Below are 25,282 nucleotides of genomic sequence, written 5' to 3' on the forward strand. Positions count from 1 at the left end.
ACAAGCAGACACCTGAGACCAGAGGAATGAAGTGCAATGTCATGGTCATACCAGGTCTTCTGGTTCATGGTTTCATGCATGACCAGACTGCGGTAAATATTGAGCACACGCTTGCACATGTCAACATGCTCTTCCAGAAGTGACTTCAGCTCATTGGCTGCCTCCAGAAGGAAGACGTTGGAGGAGTTGGTGATGAAAACCTGCAATAAAAAAAGATTGTAGTGGTGAACTGAGACTGGAAGGAGAAATGTTCCACAAAACTTTCCATGAACTGAACTCTGCTTCACCCCCCCAAAAAATAAAAAAATAAACAGCCAGCTATTTTTGTAGGGTTTGAACCTACAATCTTTCAGTTTCCAGTATAGTTCGTAAATTAGCTGTACACAGACACCTAAAACTTACCTGTAGTGTGGCCTGGACACCAGCATGGACATTATACTCCAATACCTCAGAATCAGAGGATTTACTCCCAGAATTCCTACTACACCAATTAGGGTTTCGATTGTGAACGGACACTGTGAGCCCAATATCCTACACACAAAACAGAACAGACATTGACTGGTAAACAACAGCAGTACAGTATTAATAACAGATAATTGCTTAGATGGTCAATATAAAAACGTGCTTTTTTATGGAAAAAAAATTATATAAAAAAAAAAAAACACTAAAATTCCAATGTTGTTTTCAATGCATTATAATATACTATATTATATTATAATATAATATTATAGACAGTAAAAAATGTTGGTGACTTTATTACTACGGTCAACCATTTAATCCTGTGTTTTATAATTAATACATACATACAGTATATAAATACTCACTATTTTATACATTTCATTTAATACTTCAGAAACTTGGCTTAGAAAAAGTACACGTTTTTAATTGGGAAAAAATAATCCCTGATATAAACTTCTTACATCAATTTAGCCAGATGGAAGACAATAATAAAAAAAAAAAGCGGATATTAGCCAATACCACCACTGACATGCCTGATGCAAAAAAAAAAACAGGGGCCAAGCTGTTGTGCAGGCTGACTCAGCGTGTAATAACTGCCTTTGCATTCCTCTGTTGTCAACTTCAGAGACACCTACCTCCTCCTCTTTATCAGTTCTCTGCTCATGGGTGGAATCCAGCTGGCCTGGGAATCGGTCTTCCTCTGGCTCTCTCATAAACACAGGCTTATCCTGCTGAGAGATCCACTCTTGATACACCCGCACCACCTTACGCATGGCTGCAGCCTCACACATGGGTAGCAGAAATGCCTGCAAAAATATAATACACTCTTATATTCACAGACAGCATCAGTGTACAGATAGTATATACTTAGAGGTATCAGTGACTAAAAGGTCACACCAAAAAAGGCTTTTGTACACATCAAGTGCACCATTTTGAACAGGGTTTTTGAGATCTACAGAATATGGGTCATTACAGTCCTTATTCATGTTTAACAATTCTCACACATAGCAGTTCCTCTTTGTGAACTACAATCACTCTAGGACAAAGAAGTCCCTGATCAGAACAATCAACCTCTCTCATCACAACTTCTTCAAAATGTGCCAGACTTCTTCCTCTTTCAATGACATTTACATTTGCTAGAGGACATCTCCAACAATAGTGCTTGCTGAATGTAAAGGGATTCTAACATCTAGTCCTAGTAAATATATTGAACTCTGGTTTCGGAACCAGTGACTACTGTGAAAGGGCAGTTGACAACCCGGGAAAGACCTCAAATTCTGTGGCCTAAATCCTGCCAGAAAAAGGAGTGGGAAGCCATCGACACAGACCTCGTCCATCTCCTAGAAGGTCTGAAAGGAGGTGCCGAAAGAAAATTGGAGAAGATAGGAGAGATCATCTATAGCTATGGCTTAGAGAGATTCGGAGTGAAACGCAAGGTCCACAGTACTCAGAAGGAACCCTCAGTCCATCTTAAATCCAGGAGACAGCAAGAGATTAATCGACTTGTGAAAGAGAGAAGATGCCTGAGAAGACTGTGGAAGAAGGCCACAGAAATGGAAAGGGAAGGAATTGAGGTGTTGCAGGCTGACAGCAAGTGGCGCCTTGCAACGCTACGAAGAGCAGAAGGTCTGAGAAAGCAACATAAGAAGAAAGAGCGAACAAGGACTGCCTTCTATAGAGATCCCTACAAGTTCGCCAAAGACCTCTTTTTCAAGGAGAAAACTGGGACTCTCAAAGTACCTGTGAGAGAACTGGAGGAGTACCTGAGAAAGACCTACTCCAACAATCAGAGGCATGTGCCAGCCACCATCCCCGATGACATGCCACCAATCCAACTACCTGAGCACCAGTTGGACACAGGACCCCCAACATGGAGCGAAGTTGAGAACACAGTAAAGCGGGCAAGAACAGCATCTGCCCCTGGGCCCAACAGTGTTCCATATAGGCTCTATAAGAACACACCGGGCGTCTTGAAGGTCCTCTGGAAGCCAATGAAAGTGACATGGGAAAAAGGCATCATACCTAAGGCATGGAGAAGGGCAGGAAGGATCCTGATTCCCAAAGAGAAGAACTCCTCAACCATCCACCAATTCCGCCAGATCAGCTTACTGAATGTGGAAGGGAAAATTTTCTTCAGTGTGGTGGCCCAAAGACTTTCAGCATTTCTGCAAAAGAACAATTATGTTGACACCTCAGTGCAGAAGGCAGGGATAAGTGGTTTCTCAGGATGCTTGGAAGACGCAAATGTCATCTGGCACCAGGTACAAACCAGGAAAAGAAAGACTTGCATGTGGTTTTCTTAGACCTTGCCAATGCATTCGGGTCAGTGCCTCATGAGGTGCTGTGGGCAGCCTTCAACTTCTTCCAAGTCCCAGAGGGCATCACAAGGCTGGTCAAAGCCTATTTCCAGGACCTCCAGTTCTGCATTACAACTCAGGATAGTACAACTGCCTGGCAGCACTTGGAAATAGGCATAATGGCGGGCTGCACCATCTCCCCACTGGCCTTCACCATGGCAATGGAGTTAATAATTCGGGCATCTCGTTGGGTAGTTGGAGGGGAACGTCTGAAGAGTGGGCTGCAACTTCCTACAATCAGGGCGTATATGGATGACATTATGACCATAACAACAACTAACGCATGCACCAAACGCCTGCTGTACAAACTCCAGGGAAACATCAGATGGGCACGAATGGAGATTAAACTCAGCAAATCCTGCAGTATCTCCATTGTCAAGGGCCAGATTGTAAATGAGAGGTTCCTCATTAATGGCGAGCCGATACCAACTATCCTGGAGAAGCCCATAAAAAGCCTTGGCCAGTGGTACAACACAGATCTCAAAGACACCAAACAGGTGGAACAACTAAAGCAGGATACCATCAGTGGCCTGAAGCAGATCAACAGCACTGCTCTCCCAGGAAAGCTGAAGCTCTGGTGCCTTCAGTTCGGACTGCTGCCCCGCCTCATGTGGCCAATTTCCATCTATGAGGTCACCCTATCCCACGCCAACCGACTGGAGCGATTGGTGAATGTGCAGGTGAGAAGGTGGCTTGGACTACCTAGATGCCTCAACAGCATAGGACTGTATGGCAATGGAGCCCTCTCTCTACCAATCCCAAGCACGGTGGAGGAGTACAAATGCTCTAAAGCAAGGCTTGAAATGACCCTCACAGAGTCCCGGGATCCCTTCGTCAGAGGGGCTGCTCCCGCCTTAGCCACAGGGAGGAAGTGGAGGCCAGGTGTAGCAGTGGCACAGGCAAAGTCCGCTCTGAGACATAGGGACATAGTGGGCCAAGTCCAACAAGGCAGAGGGGGCCTAGGACTGGGGATGACAACACCCACATGGCAGAAGGCTATTCCAGCTGAATGCCGGCTCCTGGTGGTTGAGGAGGTGCGACACCAGGAAGAAGCGGACAGGTGTGCCAGAGCAGTGTCCCAAGCCAAGCAAGGCCGCTGGATGAGGTGGGAAGGTGTGTAGAGGGAGGAGGAAGATCACTTGGAGTGAACTGTGGAACACAGAGTCCAATATGTTGAGCTTTACCATCAGAGCCACATATGATGTCCTGCCCTCTCCAACCAACCTACATCTGTGGTTTGGAGAGGATCCAGCCTGTCTCCAGTGTTCTGCCCCAGCAACCCTGAAACACATCCTGGTGGGATGTAAGACCAGCCTTACGCAAGGCAGATACACTTGGCGCCACAACCAAGTGCTGAAGTGCCTGGCTGGTACACTGGAGAGTAAGAGGGTAACCGTTAACGCCATGCCCCTGGAATCCCAGACTACCTTCCGCCAAACAACATCCTTCGTCCGGGAAGGGGTAAAATGTTCGACCAATCGATCGCCTCCAGACTCATGCGCACTGAATGCAGCCCGGGACCGGGAAATGCGAGTAGACGTAAGTCAGAGGCTTACCTTCCCACCCAAAATTGCGGCGACCAACCTGCGCCCAGACCTGGTCCTTTGATTAAAATCCTGTCGACATGTCTTTATAGTGGAATTGACAGTGCCATGGGAGGAAGCTATCAATGAGGCATTTGAAAGGAAAAGGCTGCGATATGGAGATTTGGCTGCCGAAGCAGAGGACCGGGGATGGAAGGTAAATGTGCGTCCAGTGGAAGTGGGCTGCAGGGGTTTTGTAGCTAGTTCCACCATAAAGCTGTTAAAAGAGGTTGGACTCAGAGGACAGGCTCAGCGGAAGACCATCAAAGACCTTGCAACTGCTACCGAAAGAAGCAGTCACTGGCTGTAGCTGAAGCGGAAGGAGACTGTATGGGCTCCCAAGTGTCCTCCTGGAGCTTCCGGTGCGACACACACCCAGGTTTGATCAGCCTGTGGTGGGCCAGCCTCGGGTGAGGGTGTATTGTGATAAAGGCCGAAACACCCAATGAGGCCGGGGTGCACAACTGATGATGTGTCGTGTTGGAGGCACCAGGCGGTCATCCCCGCAATTTAACTCCATCCAAAAGGACATCTCCAACAATAGTGCTTGCTGAATGTCAAGGGATTCTAACATCTAGTCCTAGTAAATATATTGCTGAAGTCCTTCTGTTCCTCATGATAGAATTACCTGTCGAAAGATCTCGGTGATAAAGTTGACATTGGTTCTAGAGGAGCACAGGACCCGACGCACCACCTCAATGTCGGTGAGGTGTTCTTCATCCATGCTGCAGAGGCTGGAGGAGCTGGGCTCTCTCTCTGTCAGGGTGCTGGTGTTGGAGTGCGACTGCTCCGGCTCGCCAGTTCCACCCCCATCCAGACCATCTGGTCTCAGGCCGCCATCCTCCCCTCGGGCAGCCAGACCCGCCGCCGCTCTCTGAAACAGCAGCAGCATTGCATAAACATTCAGCTTGTTCAATGGCGTTGAGACAACACCAGGAGCTACTTGGGATTAAATGTGTAACTGTGTAGCAAGACTTTAAACTACAACCTCACGGTTACAAGTCCAGACCTTAGAGGGTTTGGTTCATCCAAAAAAGAAAATTCTGTCATTTACTCACCCTCATGTCATTTCAAACCATAAGTCTTTGGTTCATCTTTGAAACACAAACTAAGATATTCTTAATGTAACCTGAGAGGTTTCTGCCCCTCCATTAAAAGTCCAGGAAACCAAAACTATGAAGATAAAGACACTGCAAAACAAATCCATATTAATTGATTTAATCAATGTCTTATGAAGAGATACAATCACTTGATGAATAGACTTAATTCAGGCCTTTACCTAAATATAAACATAAATACATGGAGTGAATTACATATGGTAAACATGCGTGCATCGCATGCTAGAACACTGGTTCTCATTGCATCATGCATGCACATTCAATAATAATAATAATAATAATAATAATAATTAATTACATTTATATAGCGCTTTTCTGCTTTTCTAAGCACTCAAAGCGCTCTACATTGTGAGGGGTGGTGTCTCCTTATCCACCACCAGTGTGCAGCATCCACCTGGATACATTTGAGTTTCCGTGTTTACCATATATGTGTACCACATCCCTTTAAATCTGTTCATCACATGAAGCAAATGTATCTCTTCACAAGTCTTGGACTAAAGTGCTTGATTCATAAGGATTCGTTTTACAATGCCTTTATGGACCTTATGGAAGTTTTAATAACCTGTAGATTTTCATTTTTGGATGAACTATTCCTTTTAAAAGTAACGCCAACCCTAAAACTACATTAAAACCATTACTGCATCATACATGTGAAGATCTGTGTGTTGCTACCTGTATGTTCTTTGGCACGTTTTCTCCTTCCATGCCAGGGATGTGTGTTCCTGTGTTTGACCGCGGCTCCAGCCAGAAGGAGACCAGCCAGCGGATAAATATGACTCTGGCATTGAGGAAGTTCTCTTTAGTGCAGTACAGGGCTTCATTGGTCTCTGGGTCTCTTTTTACAACTACGTAGTAAGGCTTTGGTCTCATGGGTGGAACCTCTATTATAAAACAGGACACAAATCCAAATTAGACATCTTATCATCCTGAGCAATTATAACTGGCTAAATAGTTCCTCAAAAACAAGGAGAGATAAAAAATAGGTTTGCTTTGTCATAAAGAAGGATGATCATTAACTCTTACCCAGAATAGGATTGTACAAACTGGTCTCCTTGGAGAAGTTGGGGAAGATATGGGGCAGATAATACTTTTTGAAATTTGCGAACAAGAAGGCAAACCCCTTCTCGTGGTTCTCCTTGCACTTCCACTCTAGACTTTTGGCCTGTAGGCAGACAGAACACACATGGAAAGCTGAGCACATACACAGCAGCTGGGACAGAACAGCCTGTTTGTGTTTGGTGGAGTACAGTGGGGTTGGTGGAGGCAGGCAGTCCGTGGTGCTGTTGTTTATGTTAGGGAGGGAGTGAAGCAGAGCAGCCGTTACAGCCCCAGAGAAATACACCGCTGCATCAAGGGTATCTGGCATCAAATGCATGCAGATCTGGGGTCAGTGGCATGTAAGTTTGGTTTCGGCAGCTTTAGTGTTGGGCCTGCACCAGCCGTGTTAGCATCAGCAGTGTTAGTAGGAGGAGGGGAGTACCTGGTTTACCATGTATTTTAGTAGAGCCTCCAGGAAATAGCCAGTTAGATCATCTTGGGATTTGTCTCCTGACTGGGGCGGCACCAGGGGACTGATCTCCTCTGGGGTCACTTGAGCTGCAGAAATGGACAAAAATATGTTTACTGTGAAGATACTGAACACAAATCTTCCTGCACAGTCCACACAAATCATTTATTGAAGCTAAACTGCAGAACTTAGTACTTCAGAAGAAGGTGTGGTTATGATATCACAACAATGAGCCAGTGTTGTTATTTATTAACAACTAAACAACTAAAATTATTACAAATAAATTGGTAATTGCTATCAATCTAATGTAAAATTAAATTTAAATATTTATTAAAAATATAAATGAATATTAGAAACCTTGCTCTGGCAACTAACATACAACTAAGCTTGAAGTACTAAAATTATAATTAAATAACTAAAATAAATTAACTAAAATAAAAAATTAATTTTAGCTCAATAGAAATAAAAACTAGAAAAAAGTTAAGCACACAGTAAACTTTAAAATTTTAAATAAAACTGAAATTAAAACAAATAATTCAAAACATTAATAAACACTTTAATATAGCCAACAAAGGCCATTTAACTAAGTCTTAAAGCTACAGAGGCAAAAAACGACCCCTTTAATTTTAAATGTCAGAGAGAGGATGGAAAATAGTCATGAAAAATGAAGATGACTATTTTGGTGAGAGAAATCTTGAATAACATTAAACATGTCCTTTAGAGACTAAATAAAAATACAACAAAAGTGTAAAGAAATCTCTGCGGAAGATTTTGCTAATCGGTTTTTGTTATTTTATTATCTGATTGGGTCATAAGATGTGAGAGACTGCAAACAAACACTCACGCTCCTGAAGGTTAAGGGCAGGGCTGATCAGATTATCCAGGGTTCGAGGGCCTAGTTCGGACTGTGGTGCAGGGAATCCTGGGATTAGACAGGCGAAGATCCAGAGCTGCTCTCTCAGAGCGTTGTGCTGCAGAGCCTGCATCCACAGAAGGAAGAGACGAACCCCTTCCCTTCGAATCTATACACCAAACATACAACCACATTATTGGTTAAAATGATTTTTAGCAGCCCTCACAACCATGTCAGCAAAAAAAACAAACAAAAAGACACCTTAATAATATGTACTGAAAAATTATGCACTCGAAGACAAAACCCTTTAAGAAAATAAGGATAGCAAAATATTTATTTAAAATTAAAAACAAAAGAACAATAACTCCTTTAACAAGTAACAAATACCTTTAGGGAGTTTCCAGTGTGTAGCAGTTTCTTCAGAATGAGACCTATGAAGCAACACAGTAGTTTAATCTAAGGAACAAATTCATAGCTTATAAATGAGCTGGCTTACTAGATAATTCAGGAAAGCATGTTTGCTCTGGTCTCTTTGCTTATAATCTGTCAGTGATGTTTATTTGTTTGTATGGAATGTGGGTTTATTAAGAAAAGAGCAAAGTAAAATAAATCTGAAAATCCTTCATGTTATTGTCGTTGTCACAAATTGTTTATCTCACTGATGAAGGACTGTAATGTCAGAGTTCTCGGTCAGATCTGGGTGTTTCTGGGCCCCAGGTCCTTGGCATTCTCTGTGTTTATTTTGGTGGTCTGTGTATCCTTCTGCTAAAAGACTTCAGAGCAGAGGAAAAGGAGAGACCACCGGACAATACAAGATATTAAGACCACCCCAACCAGGTGCAAAATATCACCATCAGATCTCTTCCACGTTAATTTGAGTTTTCTGCCCTAACTATATGTGACTTGGTGACTGTTTTAGCACCGCCTATAGTGAAAGGTCCAAAGCCACACTCCATTTACACTACTGTTCAAAAGTCTGGGGTCAGGAAGAATTTTTTTTTAATTAGTACTTTTACTTCAGCAAGGAAGCAATGAATTGACAAAAGCGACAGTAAAGACATTTATAATGTTATTCAAATAAATGCTTTTCTTTTTAACTTTCTATTTATCAAAGAATAAAAAAAACAGTTCCACAATATATTAAGCAGCACAACTATTTTCAACATTGATAGCAATAAGAAATGTTTCTTGAGTAGCAAATCAGCATCTTAGAATGATTTTTGAATGATCATGTGAAAATTCAGCTTTGCATCACAGGAATAAATTACATTTGGAAAGATATTCAAATAGAAAACAGGTATTTTAAATTGTAAAACTATTTCACAATATTACTGTTTCTACTGTATTTTCAATCAAATAAATGCAGCCTTGGTGATCATAAGACACTTTCAAAAATCGTATCTGTCGGCAGCGCGCCAACAAACAGGGGCATTGTGCTAGTGGCGTCCTGAGTTCGAATGCTGGCTCGAGGACCTTTCCCAATCCTGCCCCCCTCTCTCTATCCCAGTTCACTTCCTGTCATGTCTACACTGTCCAGTCAAAATAAAGGCAAAAACACACATAACAGCAGCATTTACCTATGCTGTGGAACTGCCATCTTCCTTGTATTCGCTCTGGTAACAGCTGTAGGATTTTCTGCAAGGTAAGCACATGGATTAGACTACAGACATGACTTTATATATACTCATGTTAGCACATGCATTTAAACAACTCAATCAAAGAGATGGAGCACATTTTTACATTTCAAAACAGATGAACAGATTTGTGCAAACACGCATTACTAGACTTCCTTGTGACAACAGGCCGGGATGTTGCAATAGCTCTCCTACACGAAAACATCACGCCTGTCTTGTCAAGACGGGGCATCTAAAGTGTCTCCAGCCTTCACTATTACAAACAACCCATAGGGGCATACCAGGTGATCAAAAGCTACAGCGTGACTCATAAGAAGCATTTAGGGTGTGGTAAAGAACACCTGTTTTCTGTGTGCAAGACTCACAGTTATCTGTCAGGTGCATGTCAATCTCTCCTATCAATGATCTCATTACTGATGAAACTGATGCCTCAGTAAATATGAACTTAGTGGATCACGTAACAGTTATATTGCGCCAGATGGGAGTATGTGAATGAGAGTCGAGACAGGAGAGAGTCTCACAATGAAATCAAAGCTGATGAGGTTGAACTAATGCGTTTAAATAGCCGTCAATGATTATCTATATTTCTTACCTCAAATATAAAAAGAATAGAATCAAGCTCTTCTCGTTGCGATTTGTGACCTGTAGGAAAAAAAAAAAAAAAAGAACAAAACATACTGAACGTCAACAAGGGATCACAGAAACCCACAGGGCTGCTATTAATAGTCTAACAAACAAGGATCACGTATCTCTGCTGGAAACATGGGACACTCAACATGTGGCATCAAGACCAAGAGCTCAAAACAATCTTTTTAAATCAATACATTTTAATTTTATTGAAAGATATATATATATATGTTTTTTTTTTTTTTTGTAGACCTTGTCACTTTTAATCAAAATGACATAACTTGATATTCTGAAATGACAGACTTGTACCGAGCAATCTGAAGAACTTGTACCATAGCTGCAACAGAACAAGACGAAATGTTAAGACATCAAATGAGAGGTCAAAAGCAGTGAGCAGCTCTCTGAATACTCAATGAGCAACTGTGCAGTGTTCCGAGACAATGGCTGTGCTTTCTGTGCACTTTAATGAGCCCGTGTGACCGGACATGGCTAACTGGGGGCTGGCTAATTTTCCTTCATAAGCCATTTCATGGAAACTTGCTCACTAACACGGTGATTTCTGACTGTGTGTTTGCTGAGAGCACACAATGAGTAGGCCAGCTGAAAAACAACGCAATCGAAACCTGAAAAACATTAAACTATCAAACAACAGTGCAGAGAACATTCTCATGAGACAGTGGGTGAGAGACAAAATGAAGCGCTGCAGGTCTTACCTTTCTGTTTCAGGTTAACCTCGATGGTGACAAAGTTTTCAAAGAACACATAGTAGATGTGGGAGTAATTCTGCTCGAAGAGGTGTCTGAGTTCAGCAGGCTCCGCATTTTCTACAAAAATAAAAAACAATGAATCAACTAGTGATTTTAGGAGATGTTTTTTTCTTTTCTGAAATCACTTTTGTGGAGTTGTACAATTTAAAACTGAATGATTTTCTTGGTGGTGTTTTAAAGGTGCCATAGAATGAAAAACTGTCTTTACCTTGATATAGTTTCCTCCTTCTTATGTAAATCTCGTGAATAAAAAAAAGACCACTGAAAAACAGGCGAATCAGAACATAACACCGACTGTGACGCAACAGTCGGGATCACTACTACGACCCCAACATTTGCATAAACCCGCCCTTGTTCTAGGCCAGCCGCCAGCCAAACCATCAGAAGTTCTGCAGGTATTGTAAATAAACAAGCGCGGACAACAGCGAAAGTGGCAGACCTTGGAAATAAATGTTATGTTCCAAGCTGTGCAGGGGATGGGTTGGTGTCTTTAATCAAATAACAGGTTATACTAAAATAACGTGAGCCACTAAAGGGACCTGGTTAGCTCTTTGCTAGCTGTAGCCTGTTACACTGCAGTACATAAGATTTCACTTACCACTAGGGGTGGGCGATATGGAAAATATATCATATCACGATTTTTTTTTTTAGAAATATCACGATTCACGATTTTAATCGTGATTCTTTGTCATGTTGGTTTTACTATTTTGGTTTTACAAGTTGTCTGAGCATTACAGCCAAACTAGAAAGACAAAGCCTTTCAAGGTAACAAAAAAAAAAAAAAAAGACTTTGTAAATTTGTCATTTTATCTTTCTTATTAAAAAATAAGAACAAAAGATACACATTACAAATACTCATAATATACAAATAAAATAAACTGTGCTTTATATATAATTATATATTATATATTGTGTATTTAACAAAACAACAAAACTATTGTTTTGGATAAGACGCATGCCTTTGGTGTGAGAGACCCGGGTTCGAATCCACTGTGAGACACCAATGTGTCCCTGAGCAAGACACTTAACCCCTAGTTGCTCCAGAGGCGTGCGACCTCTGACATATATAGCAATTGTAAGTCGCTTTGGATAAAAGCGTCAGCTAAATGAATAAATGTAAATGTATTTTTTTGCTGCTTTGTACATTGGTTATTGGCTATTTGTTGTTATTTTGTTTTATTACCTGTGTCCTGTCCTGTTACTGTCTTTCTGTTGCACTGTGGAGCTTCTGTCACTACAACAAATTCCTTATGTGTAAACATTCCTGGCCAATAAAGCTCATTCTGATTCTGATTATTTTCAGGTACAATAGGTGTATTTAGCAGGAGCATTCAATGAAATTGAATGAACAAATATAAAAATAAAACACTACATAGACTGATTCCTAAAGCAACTGTATTAAAGTTTTTCCGTCAAGAATAGGGAGTGAATTTTCTCTTTGCGTTTTGTTGTTTTGTTAACGTTAAAGGAATAGTTCCCCCCAAAATAAATATTCTGTCATCTGTCTGTCAATTCTGTCATAATGTTTTATTTTTATACCATCATTTACTTAAAAGTTGTTTTAAACCTGAATGAGTTTCTTTCTTCTGCTGAACATAAATGCTATTTTGAAGGTGGAAAACCAAACAGTTGCTGGTCGACTTCCATAGGATTTTTCTTTGCTACTATCAAAGTCAATGTGGACCAGCAACTGTTTGGTTACCCTCATTCTTCAAAATATCTTATTTTGGGTTCAGCACAAGAAATTAATAGAGGTTTGGGACAACATGTGAGTGAGTAAATAATGACAGAAATTTAATTTTAGGGTGAACTATCAACATCATGTTTAGTATCCTGTCCCTTTAAGACCTGCACGCATCTGTTTCTCTCTTAACTATTTACTTTCATTTTAGAGATAACCAACTGAGTCTTTATGTAAACCTTGTGTGTTTTGACAGTATTAGCGCAAAAGATAAGTTAGTTGAGTAATCAGGCGCTGTTAGACAGGCTTTTTAGTGCGCGTGCTTCAGGTGTATGCGCTTAGAAAAAGCGCACATCAGACCAGCGCGCGAATCAAACATTTAACAAGCAAGGCTTGTATGCAAATAATGTAATTTTGCGATCATGAATAAGTGCAGTGTCCTGTCAGAGTAACTCTACTGCTGTATGTCGTGTTATACAGTACATAGAGACGGAGGCGCCAGAACTGTATTTGACATAATGTGTGCTGTAGCGCGATACTACGATATTTCTTCAAAAGCAGATCGTGGAGACATTTTTATCGTCCACGATCAAAAATCGTCATATTGCACACCTCTACTTACCACATAAACAGAGTAAGGAGAGATGAGGATGATGGCGAATGATTTACAGATCCTGAGCACCACTGACAAGCATCTGATCTTGTAAAATGTGTGGTAAGTACTGCTGCTCCATAATATAAACATAGTTCGTTCGATCGCGTATCTTGAAAGTGAAACTATAACGTGATCGACCGATCGTTCAAAAGCAGTTTCAATGCCTCGCGTATTAATAACGGCTCCCTGATGCCCACATTTTATATACAGTATAATTACCTGACGATATAACTGCGAGAGAAAGTATTTAAATATATATTTTCCTCCCTGTGTTTCCTTCTTGCTGTGAGTTACTGAAATGAGCCGCACTGTGAAACAGCCAATCAGAGCAGAGCTCATTATTATTCATGACCCTTCCAAATAAGCCAATAACAGACCGTTTCATTCTAGGGAAAAATCCTAGGGTTGGAAATGGACATGTAAAATCGCTTCTGGAGATTTTTTGCCCTTACCTAAGCCACATACCTTCTATGTAGATATCAGAGAACAATTTAAAATACTGTATCAGTGCATTCGATGGCACCTTGAAAAGGAAAAGACATGTCTCAAATAATAAATGTAAGCTGTGAACTTCTTGGAAAATACTTTATTGTGCTAATATTTAGTGTGCAATCAGTCAGCGCTGACAAACGCTCTCTGAGAAGTTTTGTCTCTTAACGAATGTGTAGATGCCAAGAACCCCCAAATATGATGATCCCACTGCAATGGACCCCACTGAATAAATGTATAGGCAGGGTACATACTTCATGCATAACAGCAAAGCCACTATTATACATTATTTAACACACATACTTATTTACATTTCAAATTTGCACATATCACCTGTACATACATAATTGTCTATATTATATATTGTGTTTTTGCTATTTTGTATATTTGTACTCTTTTTATTATCTGTGTCCTGTCGCTGTCATTCTGTTGCACTGTGGAGCTTCTGTCACTATAACAAATTCCTTGTATGTGTAAACATTCCTGGCAATAAAGCTCATTCTCTCTCATTTATACTGTGTGTGATAAAAATATTAAGAGTGTTAAGCCAACATTATCTGGAATTTTTGATTCATATAAAGTTTGAATTTTTTGATTCATATAAATTTTATTTGTGCAGCACTTTTCACGATAAATATGACTCTCAGTGGTTTTTCAGAAAACCATGTCCTACAAACTCCAATGAACAAGATAAAGACAACAGCAAGAGAAGAACCTCTACTACAAACACACACAAATGCCCACTTGTTGCTGCTTTTCCATCTGATCCAACTCATGCTTAATATCTTAAGCGTGGCTTGATTACAATGTTAGTTTTATGAAGAAAGCATGCAAAATAAATGCATATTTTATATTAATCTACAAACCAAATTTCATGCATTTATGCATAAACGTTTAGATCAAAATATCTCCAACATCACAAGAAACAAAGATTAGGCCTATGTCATTATGTACGGTGTAAAATGCCCCTTTATACTTTGTCTCTCTTGCATGAACACAATCTGTCCAGCTTCAGATTTGTCTCTTTCAGAAATCAGGATGTGAGCAGGTCTCTTTACTGATGCTGAAGTCTATTGCAAGCCGCAGCCCAGCAACACAAGTCAATATTTGTGCTTTAAAGCTCCTCCACGCAGTCCAGCTCGACTCATCACCCCTAATGCAGCTGGTCCTGGTTGCACGCTCACACAGCATCCACAGACTTCAGTCAAGTGCCCGCTCCAGTCTGTTTATATATCTGGGAGCTAGCATGAACACCAGAGCCAACATAGAGACCTGGTCCAGATAAACGCTGATAAATATTCAAGACCAAGGGTTACTTATGCCATTATGGAGACAGCATAAGCAGTCGAGGACGGAGTCATACTTCAGTGTAAAAAAAAAAAAAAACAAGTCGAGCCAACTTAAAATTTTAAGGCAACCAGCTTCAGCAGAGTTTTGAGTTTTCTCAACTTCTTGTTTTAAGTTTATACAACAAAAAGTTGAGAATCTCCTACAAAAATAAGTTGAGAGAACTCTTTTTTTTTTTTTTTTTTTTTTTTCTCAGTGTTGTTCAGCAAATCACTTTGGGCATACTAGAAATACTGAGAGAGTAAAAATGCTGTTTAAACTTCTCAAAATGATTCACTCTTGCCTTCAAACCACAGAATGAGGATTGCCTTTTATAAAGAGAATATAAGGAAAACAGAGATGAATAGCAAACATTCAAGAAAGCATGCACAATTGCACTTTTTTTTTTGCCATTTTCAAAATCTGATGTTTTTATTAATGCGTTTTTTTCATGTCACTTTTAAAAACACCCTATTTATAAGGGCATTATTAGTGATGTGCAAATAAAACTAAATATTATTTTTTACATACACATTACTAAACTCATTACTTTTGTTTTTGGTTTATTTTTTATAGTAATTGACAACAGTATTATACAGGGATGCCAAAAATAATTATGCTATAATAAATTATAATGTTTCTAAATGAACATTATTAATACTATATTAATAGTTATTTTTATTTAGAAACCATTTGAACTTTGATTTATGAATAATTTGATCTCTTTGGGTATTACACAAATCCTCACAATGTCCATCACTTATTCAACCTGACAATGACTAACAGTGCAGTAGTGAACCAGAGCCCTACGAATTTTACAGATTGTGATGCATTTCAAAAATCTTTGAGAACAGACAGACGGAGGGGAATTTTGGCTGAAACTGCACAACATGAGAAAGAACAGACCAACGGATGGTGCTACACTGGCTGTTGGAAATATTTGTGATCTAAAATAGAACACAGCAGTAAGCCCAAGTGCCTGACGGTGTATTAGAATCACTCAAAGATAATGGCCCTCATCTTTAAAGATGAACTGAACGCCACGAAAAGAACAACGCCACAGACGCTCCCAAGCTGTCACTCTCAAAGAATGCACAATGTATGAGGGTGCAGAACTAAATACAATCCTTTTGATGCCAGGATGTTGCCATGTGGTTGCTAAGTAGACACTTTCTAACCAAAGAAAAATTTTTAAGTCTACGGGCTTTTTTTTAATGAGATACCTTTAATATCCATAATACAAATGGTGCAGGTCAAAGTACATACACTTTTTTAGTTTTTTCAAATCTCTAACCCTAAGTATGTGCAGTAGTAATAGTGATGCAGTCATTTCAATATCGGCATCAATCAACCTTAAGATCTGTGGTAGTTCACAAGTTATTAAGTGTGCGGAAATCTGTTGAGAGGCCATTTAATGATTGACTTCACATAAAACATGACTGTTGTTCACATCAGCAATTCTCAAGCCCAGCATGCTAAGGATGCTGATTGATCTAGTGCACAGAAAGGCTATATAATGATGCAGAACTTCAACAGACTATAGTCTGAACTAAATGCACATTATATTCACAAGTTCACTGAGTTCAAACAGTCCCAATTGCCTTCAAATAACAGGTAGTTCTTAAAATCTCAAACAGTGTGTTTCCTATCAGAGCCATTTCTCTGCAAACACACCCATCCGTTTATTTAGGCTACACTTCACTTCCTCAGGTCCCCCAATGCACAAAAGCTGTTGTGCACAGGCTCTGATCTAGGCCACAATAAGTGGATGTGTGAAATGAATAGTGTTTCATATGTGAATGTTGAGCCTATCATTTTATAGAGAAAAAACTAAATGGACCAAACATAATACAAATTCCCCGTTGCTGTAAATTCAGTCACATGGTGATACAACATTAAATCAATATCTGGATACCATAATATTTAGCAATTCTTCATGTTTAGTGCATGCAATCTTTTTCACACTCACTTTGGTAATTTGTGAAGGTACATTACAGTTAAAAAATAAGATTTTATTCATAAATTAATACTTTTATCCAGCAAGGACACAATAAACTGATCAAAAGTGACAGTGAAGACATTTATAATGTTATACAATTTAGATTTCAAATACAAGTTCATGAAAGAACAGTAAAAATAAAATATATCATGGTTTCAATAAACTCCATAAACTTAAGCAGAACAACCGTTTTCGTGAACCAAATCAACATATTAGAATGATTTCTGAAGGCTCATGTAACACTGAAGACTGTAGTAATGGCTGCTGAAAATCAGATTTGCATCACAGAAATAAATTACATTTTAATATGCATTAATATAAGATCCTGTTATATTAATTTGCAATCATTTTTCAATTTGTTTTGTTTTTTATGTATTTTTAAATAATTAAATAATTGCAGCCTTGGTGAGCATAAGAGACTTATTTTTAAAACATTTAAAAATCTTACCAAGCACAGACTTTTAAACAGTAGTGTATATTCAGCTCATTTTTTAAAAAATAAATTTTTTACTAAAAAGTGTTACTATCAAACAATCACAGACACAATGACATTTTAACAATTCCTTTTTCAATGTGATGGTGGCAGTTTCCTTGCCATTCATAGCAACATTACAGTTTTCAGTTTCTAAACAATCATCAGCGTAACACAATGGCAACAGGAAGCCAGATAACACCACAGAAAGCAATTCAGGAAACGGGGTTGTGATTGGACAGTAACCACTCCTGGGCAGGCCAACATCTCAAACAGGACTCTTTAACCACAGACACCGCACCTTCACTAAAGAATCTGCCATGTTACATAAACCATCCTCATGTCCAACATTCAGGAAGTCAGTGCAGCTTTAAAACTAAATAACTCAGGAATCTGAGGGAACCGGCCTTAGATAGACTCCTTCCTTGACAAATCCCAAAGGAAGTGCTGGTTTATTTCTGTTATTCTGTGACGTCCCACCCAGTCCTGGAGAACCATATCTTTGCTGTCCCCCACCCAAAACATGAACTAATCTCCAGCTAATTTTGCCTTTATTGTTTTAAGAATGACAGACCATACACCTGTTCTTGTTGATATTGAGAGACAACAACTGCATTTACAGTTTTTCCAAATTGCTTTGGCTCAGTTCTTGAATGGGATTTTTTATTTTATTGTTTTTGTTCATACAAGATTTGAATTTCTTATTAATTGAAGCATATTGCATGTTTTGGCAAATGTGTGTAAAAGAGTAAATATAATTGTTTACATTTGCAGAATGCACATGATGTGATGAAAATAACTGATTATTTGATTCTCAGCGAAACTGTCATACAATTTACACACATATATATATATATATATATATATATATAAAGCGTATAATACATGAATACACAGGTTAATATACCTAACAAGGGAATGTCAATTTATTTGAATAACCATTAAACTTAATATAAGTCAAAATGTGCATGCAGGACATCTAAAGAGCTTCCAGTGAAACCAATGCATGCATCATATCAAAACAACACCACTACAAAGACATAAAACACTACACAAACTAAAGAACGACACAAAACCCCTGCATATCTGGCCACGATTCTAAATGCAAACTTGTCAATAATTGTTAAATGTTTTCAAACTAAATATACGGGTAAACACCCCATTCCTGATGCTGCCTTCATTCTCCTGTCTAGCATGCTAGCTCCCTGCAAGGCAACATAATGAGTACAAATAATGTTATTTCTCACCGATAACGATTCTCAGATGTTTCAGTCTTGTCAGCACGTCCTTCTTGGGGTCCAGCACTTTCTGTGTCGATTTCCTGACATCTCCATGAGGTTTTTTAGAGAACATTCCGAGATGTTTTGAAGAGCTAATGATAATCTTCCGTTAATTCCCTCAAACATGGAGGGGGTTGTCAAATTTACGGCTCGAAAGGTGTTATGGGTTGTAAGGAAACTTGAGGAAATAGAGGTGAGGCGTGCATTTTTGCAGAGGAGGTCAGACAAAAGAAAAGAGCAGCCAACCCTCCTCTGTGTGTGTGTCTTGTGAGCTACACACCTCTCTGAAGATCTGAAAACATGGCGGAGGACGAGACATGAAAAACACCTTAATCGAGGCCAGAGTCATTCAACGCTCCGACGTCACCTGAAGCACTATCACACACCAGTAACTATATTTATTCGTATTATCCTTATTTGTTAAAATTGAATATGAGCTATTCTTTTATTTATTATTTACTTTTTATTTTGTCTTGTTCGTTTATATTTTTGTGTTCTTATCTGTATGTTACCTTTTTCTGCAATAAAAAAAAGAAACAATATTTATTCATTCATTGTTAAGCATCAATACCTGATTTGACAAAAAAGTGCAAGACATTTCTAAACTGTTATAATGAGATCCGTTTATTTGCATATATGTTTTTGCATTCAGGTTTTGTTTTATGTATTTTTTGTGTACTCTGTTTTAATTAATATGCCATTTTCTGTTTTGCATTGTATGTTTTGCATTTGTGGCTCAATAAAGGGTAAATATATATTTGTTAAAACTTAATTATATAAATTTATTGTGCTCATTTCTTCAAGACTGAAAAAAAAAAAGTTTCTCAGCAGGAAAAAAACTAGCTAAATAGACAGAGGTTGACTTAAAAAATGCATAAAGTTTTATTGCGTATTTAAAAATACAAACACATGTATAACTTAAATATAACATATACTTTACAATGAAATACATTATTTAATGAAATAATCGATTTAACCTCAAAATTAACCTCTTTATAATTTTTTTTTATTCATGAGGAAAAGTTTGCATGCTGCCTTCATCCCTAAAATTTCCAGATTTTTATTAATCGTAAAATAGTGATATAAGTTGTAAGCTGTTTCCCTGCCCTGATACTGTTCTGTATTAGTTAGTATATTCTAGCAAATAAAATGAATGAACGAATGAGTGAATGAATGAATGAATGAAAACACAATAAAACTTCAAACTTTATCCTCATTGTTTGTTTTTTCCAAAATAGGGGAAAAAAGTATGTTTTCTCCATATATTATACATTTTATTTTGAGTGACATATTCCTCTGAGAATAAATTAATAAAAAGAAAAAAACGACAAAAAAATCAAAAGAAATAGTATGATACTATTTCTGAATTATTTTTTCATTGTGAAATTGTCTGAAAATAAAATTGGTTAATAATAAATAAACTTATAAATAAGTTTACTTAAAACAACACAATCATTTCATCCAGTCGTCCATTGATTTATAAAGTCTGTATTTGTAGCCGTAAACACACTCTCCATAGGACGAGTGACGACGGGGAACTGTAGTTCTTTAGTCCACTAAGAACAATAGTACCGGGAGGAGCGGTGTTACCATAAAAACTACAAACCCCAGAGAGATACAACAGCGCACATTCCGCGCCAGTGTTCCAGCTTTTCAGAGGGTAGCATGGCTTAAAAAAAAAGCAAAACAGAGGGGTTTTTGTGGTTTGCAAAAATATTAAAATAGGTCAAGCGATTTAATAAGCAAGAAGTGCATGTTTTCTTTTCATCATATCTAGACTAATCGACATCTACTGGTAATTTGCAGGATTTGAACGTGTGTTAGCATGATACATATAGATGTGTATTTGTTTTTAGCAATAGCATCAAGCTAACAAACACATCTGCTCACTTAAATTATAGATTTAAAGTTCAGTAGTCTTAGTTTTAAAAAGACGGGATGCCAGTGCATTCGAGGGAAAAGAAGGAGAGCAACCATGAAGAGATGGAGGTGGATTTCGCAGAGCAAGAGGGGAGCAGCTCAGAAGATGAAGATACAGAGAGCTCTTCTGTCTCTGAAGATGGGGAAAGTTCAGGTGCGAATGAGCCTTTTGATTTTCAGTGGGTAGATATAACTTATAGACAAATGTGAAAATGCATTGCAATTAAAATTGCAATACAAGAACCGTGCAAATTAGAAAATTTGTTGATAATTTATTCAGGCCATTCAACACGTAGAAGAGTTTGTTTCTTTATATGATTCAAGGGTTTTATTTGTCACATACACAATTATACAGAGTATAACCAGCAGTGCTGAGCAGATTTGAGAAATTTCGCATTACATCATTTGCTCTGCAGTGAATGGGTGCCATCAGAACGAGAGTCCAAACAGCTGATAAATCATCCCCAAATCTTCCATGTGACCCACGCCCATTAATTAATGTGTTGTGCCTACACTCTCATTCTGACGGCACCCATTCACTGCAGATAATCCATTGGTGAGCAAGTCTCCATATACGGTTTGATGAAGAAACAAACTCATCTAAATCCTGAATGGCAAGAGGGTAAGCAAATCTTCATTTTTGGGTAAACTATTACTTTAAATGAATAAAAAAGAAACAATTTTTTACTTACAGAAATGGATGATGAGGACTGTGAAAGGAGAAGGATGGAATGCATTGATGAAATGACAAATCTAGAAAAACAGTTCACTGACCTCAAAGACCAGTATGTACCATCCTCTTGTTTGTATTTAATCTGTGCATGAATATGTTGTTTACAAGTGAATTCAAACTTTTCCACGCCGGTCACAAAGCTTTCATAATTTCTTTAGTTTATATAAAGAGAGACTGAGTCAAGTTGATGACAAACTTCAGGAAGTGATGTCAGGAAAGGCACCGGAGTACCTGGAACCCCTTGCAAATCTTCAGGAGAACATGCAGATTAGAACTAAAGTTGCAGGTCGGTCTGAGGTCCAAACTGAACATGGGATTATTGTTGTTTAAAATGTGCATTTACACAAGTTTTATTTGCTAATAAAGTGCATTGTCAAATAATACATTCATGCATAGGTATCTACAGAGAATTGTGCTTGGAATCAGTGAAGAATAAATACGACTGTGAAACCCAAGCAGCGTTACAGCACTGGGAGGTGAGCTTTACAGATGTAATCTGCAACGGTGCATGTCTGAAATGACTTGAGTCATCATAACAGAGCCATACAGGAGTATTTATATTACCTGAAGCTGTTTTATGCTCTAACTGCACTAAAATCCTGCCAGTTACCACATTAACACATGCATCTATTTAAAAAAACTTTCAAAATGAAATACAATTCTAATTAGGTTCATTTTATCTCGTCTAGAGTGAAAAACTGTTACTATTTGATACGGTGCAAAGTGAACTAGAGGAGAAGATCAGACGTTTGGAGGAAGACCGTCACAGTATAGATATTACCTCAGGTAATGAAATTGTGAATACAGTCACAAATAATTTAGTTTTTTGTGTTATGTATACAATCTTTGTCATATTTCCCCAACAGAGCTCTGGAACGATGAGTTACAATCAAGAAAAAATAAGAAGAAAGATCCCTTCAGTCCAGACAAAAAGAAAAAGCCTGTCGTTGTGTCAGATATCCTTTACTTGTACATACCTATAATCAGTCTATCAAGAATTTGCTTGAAAAGTCTCTCATTTGTAAGTTTCTTAACACGTGCACGACCATATATAGTTTACATGCTGCAAGACCTGGATGTATTGGAAGACTGGACTGCTATTAGAAAGGTTAGACTGTCATAAACATAACCCCTTTTTTCTATGAAATTATTATTGTAAAGTAAATTGTGTGTTATGTTAATATCTTGTAGGCCATGGCAACATTAGCACCTCACAGAGTAAAGACTGATGGTAAGATCATATTTATCAATTTTCATAACTATATCGAAGTAAATTATTCTTCTAATGTAATATTACACGATTTATTAGTTGAATACTAAATACTACAGTTCAAAAATATGGTCGATTTGACTTGTGGTCTCGTATGCTCATTTATTTGATAAAAAATGCAGTACGTACAGTAATATTGTGAAATATTATTGCACATTAAAAATTATTGTTTTTTATTTTAATCAAATTTTAAAATATTACGTATTCCTGTGAAGCAAAGTGGAATTTACAGCATCAGTACTCCAGTCTTCATCATTCTAATATGCTGATTTGATCTCTGAATAATAATGTTGAAAAAATCTGTGCATTTTTTGGTGGAAATTGTGAAATTTTTAGGGTTCTTCGATGAAGAGAAAAGTTAACAATCAGCATTTATTTGAAATGGAAAGCATTTGTAACATTATAAATGTCTTTACTGTCACTTTTGGTTAAAAAAAGTATTCATTATTAAACCAAAAAGTAAACTGTTGTAGAATTTCCCTATAGTGACCTTGAACAAATACGTTAAGTCCCTTTTGCTCGGGGCAACTTCCTGGAGTTTTGGTGCATAATGACCCCATCTTACTCTTAAGTGGTAACCTATTAATAAATGCCAGTTAAATATAGACACATCATGTTTGTGTAGTTGCTGCAGCTATAATGGTTTATCCTATAGGTGCTTTTATTATGTAATGTTTAAGTTGTTTTTTGTTACATTACTAACAGCAGAACTTGCATCATTTGTTCTAGTCCCTTCAAAGAGTGACAAACACCAGCACAATGCCCGCTCAGAGGATGGACGCTTGTTTTACGACGGGGAATGGTACAGCCGTGGACAAGCCATATGTATCGACAAGAAAGACGAGTGTCCTACGAGGTGAGGGATCCTGAAATACCAAGCTCATATTGATTATTTTGAAGCACATTTGTGAGTTATTTTTCTCCTGTCTTCTGTTTCAAACAGCGCTATAATAACTACAATCAATCACGATGAAGTCTGGTTCAAACGAGTCGATGGGAGCAAGTCAAAACTCTACATCTCACAGCTTCAGAAAGGCAAATACACCATAAAACATGCCTGATCTACCTGAGATCGGACCAGTCTGATATGTTTAACAGTGCCATTTTATATACAGTATATCATGATTTAAATACGTTGGTGCATTGTCTGTCATTTAAAATGTGAGGAAAGTTGATGTAATTTTATTGTATATTCAGTGCAACACCATTTGAAAGATTATTACACCAAACAGGTCAAAAATGTAGTATAATTACAGGTGTAGGTATTACCATGAAATGTGGTGCTTTTGTATTTTGATGACTGGGCTCATTTTCCATTTCAGTTGTTTTTTCTGATGCGTGTTGTAATTTGTAATGCCATGTCTAGCTAGCAAATGGTTTCCTACTTTTTTTTTACATTTCTGCCTCATCACTGCGTTCAGATACAAATGATATGAAACCGTTTGTGTTTTCCATTTTTGCTGGCTTTTTTTCCTGACAGTGTATTGAAACGGTCTTCTTCATCTTATGAAATGCAGATATTTGAAGTATTTTAGAAGTGAATAAACAAGATGCTATCACAACTTTTCAGAGTCTCATCTCTTTGAACAGCAGTTTACGGTTTATTGCGTTCTAGGAAGATGTGATCTTGCTGCTCTATTTACATAAATATGGTGAATACTTTATATAAGTCATTGTAATGTGTATTTCAGTTCTGGTCATTAGTTCAGTGTTCTTTTCTGTGTTGGGTTATAGCACCACCCTTTGGTTTTTGTAGTACTGTGCCTGTTGTTTTTTTATTTTCTTGATTTATACATATTTTTGAAAATTCTATACCGAATGTATTTTTCCGTTATGAATTTACATTGAACAAAATTTAAAATACAGCATTCAATATCAGAGCTTTGTTGTCCTTTTATATATGACAGTTCAGTATATATCCAATTAGAATAGAAATATCATGGGTTTAAAAAAAGACACAGGGAAGTAGTTCTGTTAAGGAAAGGTGTGTGTAATGTTATAATCTTTGCAAAACTGATTTAGTTAGTGGAGTGATAGTATTACAATTTACTAATGTTTGCCAGAGAATTAAAGGAATAGTTAATCTAAAAAAATTAAAATGTACTCACCCTCAGGTCATCCAAGATGAGTTTGTTTCCTTATTTGAACAATTAGAGGAGAAATTTAGCATCACATCACTTGCTCATCACCATATTTGCAGTGAATGGGTGCCGTCAGAATGAGAGTCCAAACAGCTGATAAAAACATAATCCATAATAACTGAAACTAACATTATAGTCTTAAAGCAAATCATTTGAATCATTGATATGTCCTGTGAATGGGTGCCGTCAGAATGAGATTCCAAAAAGCTGATAAAAACTAATAATCCATAACTGGAACTAACATTTGAAAAAAAAATTTGCTTTAAAATCTTAAATGAAAAATCATTGATATGTTCTGAGTTGTGTTCTAATGCACCACACTATTTGCTTGTATCAATAATCATGAGTATAATAATAACTGTAGGTAGACAGATCGATGTACTTTATTCATCCTGAGGGGAACATCCAGGT

The 25,282-nt window shown here is 38.0% G+C and overlaps 2 protein-coding genes across 5 annotated transcripts in view; one reads left to right on the forward strand and one right to left on the reverse strand.

The window, feature by feature from the left end:
• LOC306886487 (ral GTPase-activating protein subunit alpha-1-like) overlaps nucleotides 1-19,101 on the reverse strand; it is a 75,634-nt gene extending 56,533 nt beyond the window's left edge. For 3 of the 4 annotated variants that reach the window (XM_079443622.1, XM_079443624.1, XM_079443625.1), the window contains exons 1-13: nucleotides 18,775-19,101; nucleotides 10,852-10,962; nucleotides 10,104-10,153; nucleotides 9,455-9,512; nucleotides 8,265-8,308; nucleotides 7,869-8,046; nucleotides 6,998-7,113; nucleotides 6,541-6,679; nucleotides 6,190-6,398; nucleotides 5,028-5,273; nucleotides 1,095-1,265; nucleotides 403-531; nucleotides 52-200 (exon numbers count right to left, since the gene is read on the reverse strand). In XM_079443622.1, coding sequence (XP_079299748.1) covers nucleotides 52-200; nucleotides 403-531; nucleotides 1,095-1,265; nucleotides 5,028-5,273; nucleotides 6,190-6,398; nucleotides 6,541-6,679; nucleotides 6,998-7,113; nucleotides 7,869-8,046; nucleotides 8,265-8,308; nucleotides 9,455-9,512; nucleotides 10,104-10,153; nucleotides 10,852-10,962; nucleotides 18,775-18,880 — 1,706 coding nt within the window. In that variant the 5' untranslated portion in view covers nucleotides 18,881-19,101. The remainder of the gene's footprint in view (nucleotides 1-51; nucleotides 201-402; nucleotides 532-1,094; nucleotides 1,266-5,027; nucleotides 5,274-6,189; nucleotides 6,399-6,540; nucleotides 6,680-6,997; nucleotides 7,114-7,868; nucleotides 8,047-8,264; nucleotides 8,309-9,454; nucleotides 9,513-10,103; nucleotides 10,154-10,851; nucleotides 10,963-18,774) is intronic. The other variant, XM_079443623.1, reaches the window with a different exon arrangement.
• Nucleotides 19,102-20,419: 1,318 nt separating this feature from the next.
• Nucleotides 20,420-24,607, forward strand: LOC306886023 (breast cancer metastasis-suppressor 1-like protein-A). Its single transcript, XM_079442875.1, has 11 exons — nucleotides 20,420-20,602; nucleotides 20,709-20,881; nucleotides 21,422-21,512; nucleotides 21,619-21,746; nucleotides 21,857-21,936; nucleotides 22,150-22,246; nucleotides 22,327-22,416; nucleotides 22,504-22,568; nucleotides 22,652-22,691; nucleotides 23,460-23,586; nucleotides 23,674-24,607. The coding sequence occupies exons 2-11, from the start codon at nucleotides 20,746-20,748 to the stop codon at nucleotides 23,789-23,791; spliced, it is 972 nt and encodes a 323-aa protein (XP_079299001.1). The 5' UTR covers nucleotides 20,420-20,602; nucleotides 20,709-20,745; the 3' UTR covers nucleotides 23,792-24,607.
• Nucleotides 24,608-25,282: the final 675 nt, after the last annotated feature.

Source organism: Barbus barbus (genome assembly GCF_936440315.1).
Source record: "Barbus barbus genome assembly, chromosome: 20".
Classification (NCBI taxonomy): domain Eukaryota; kingdom Metazoa; phylum Chordata; class Actinopteri; order Cypriniformes; family Cyprinidae; genus Barbus; species Barbus barbus.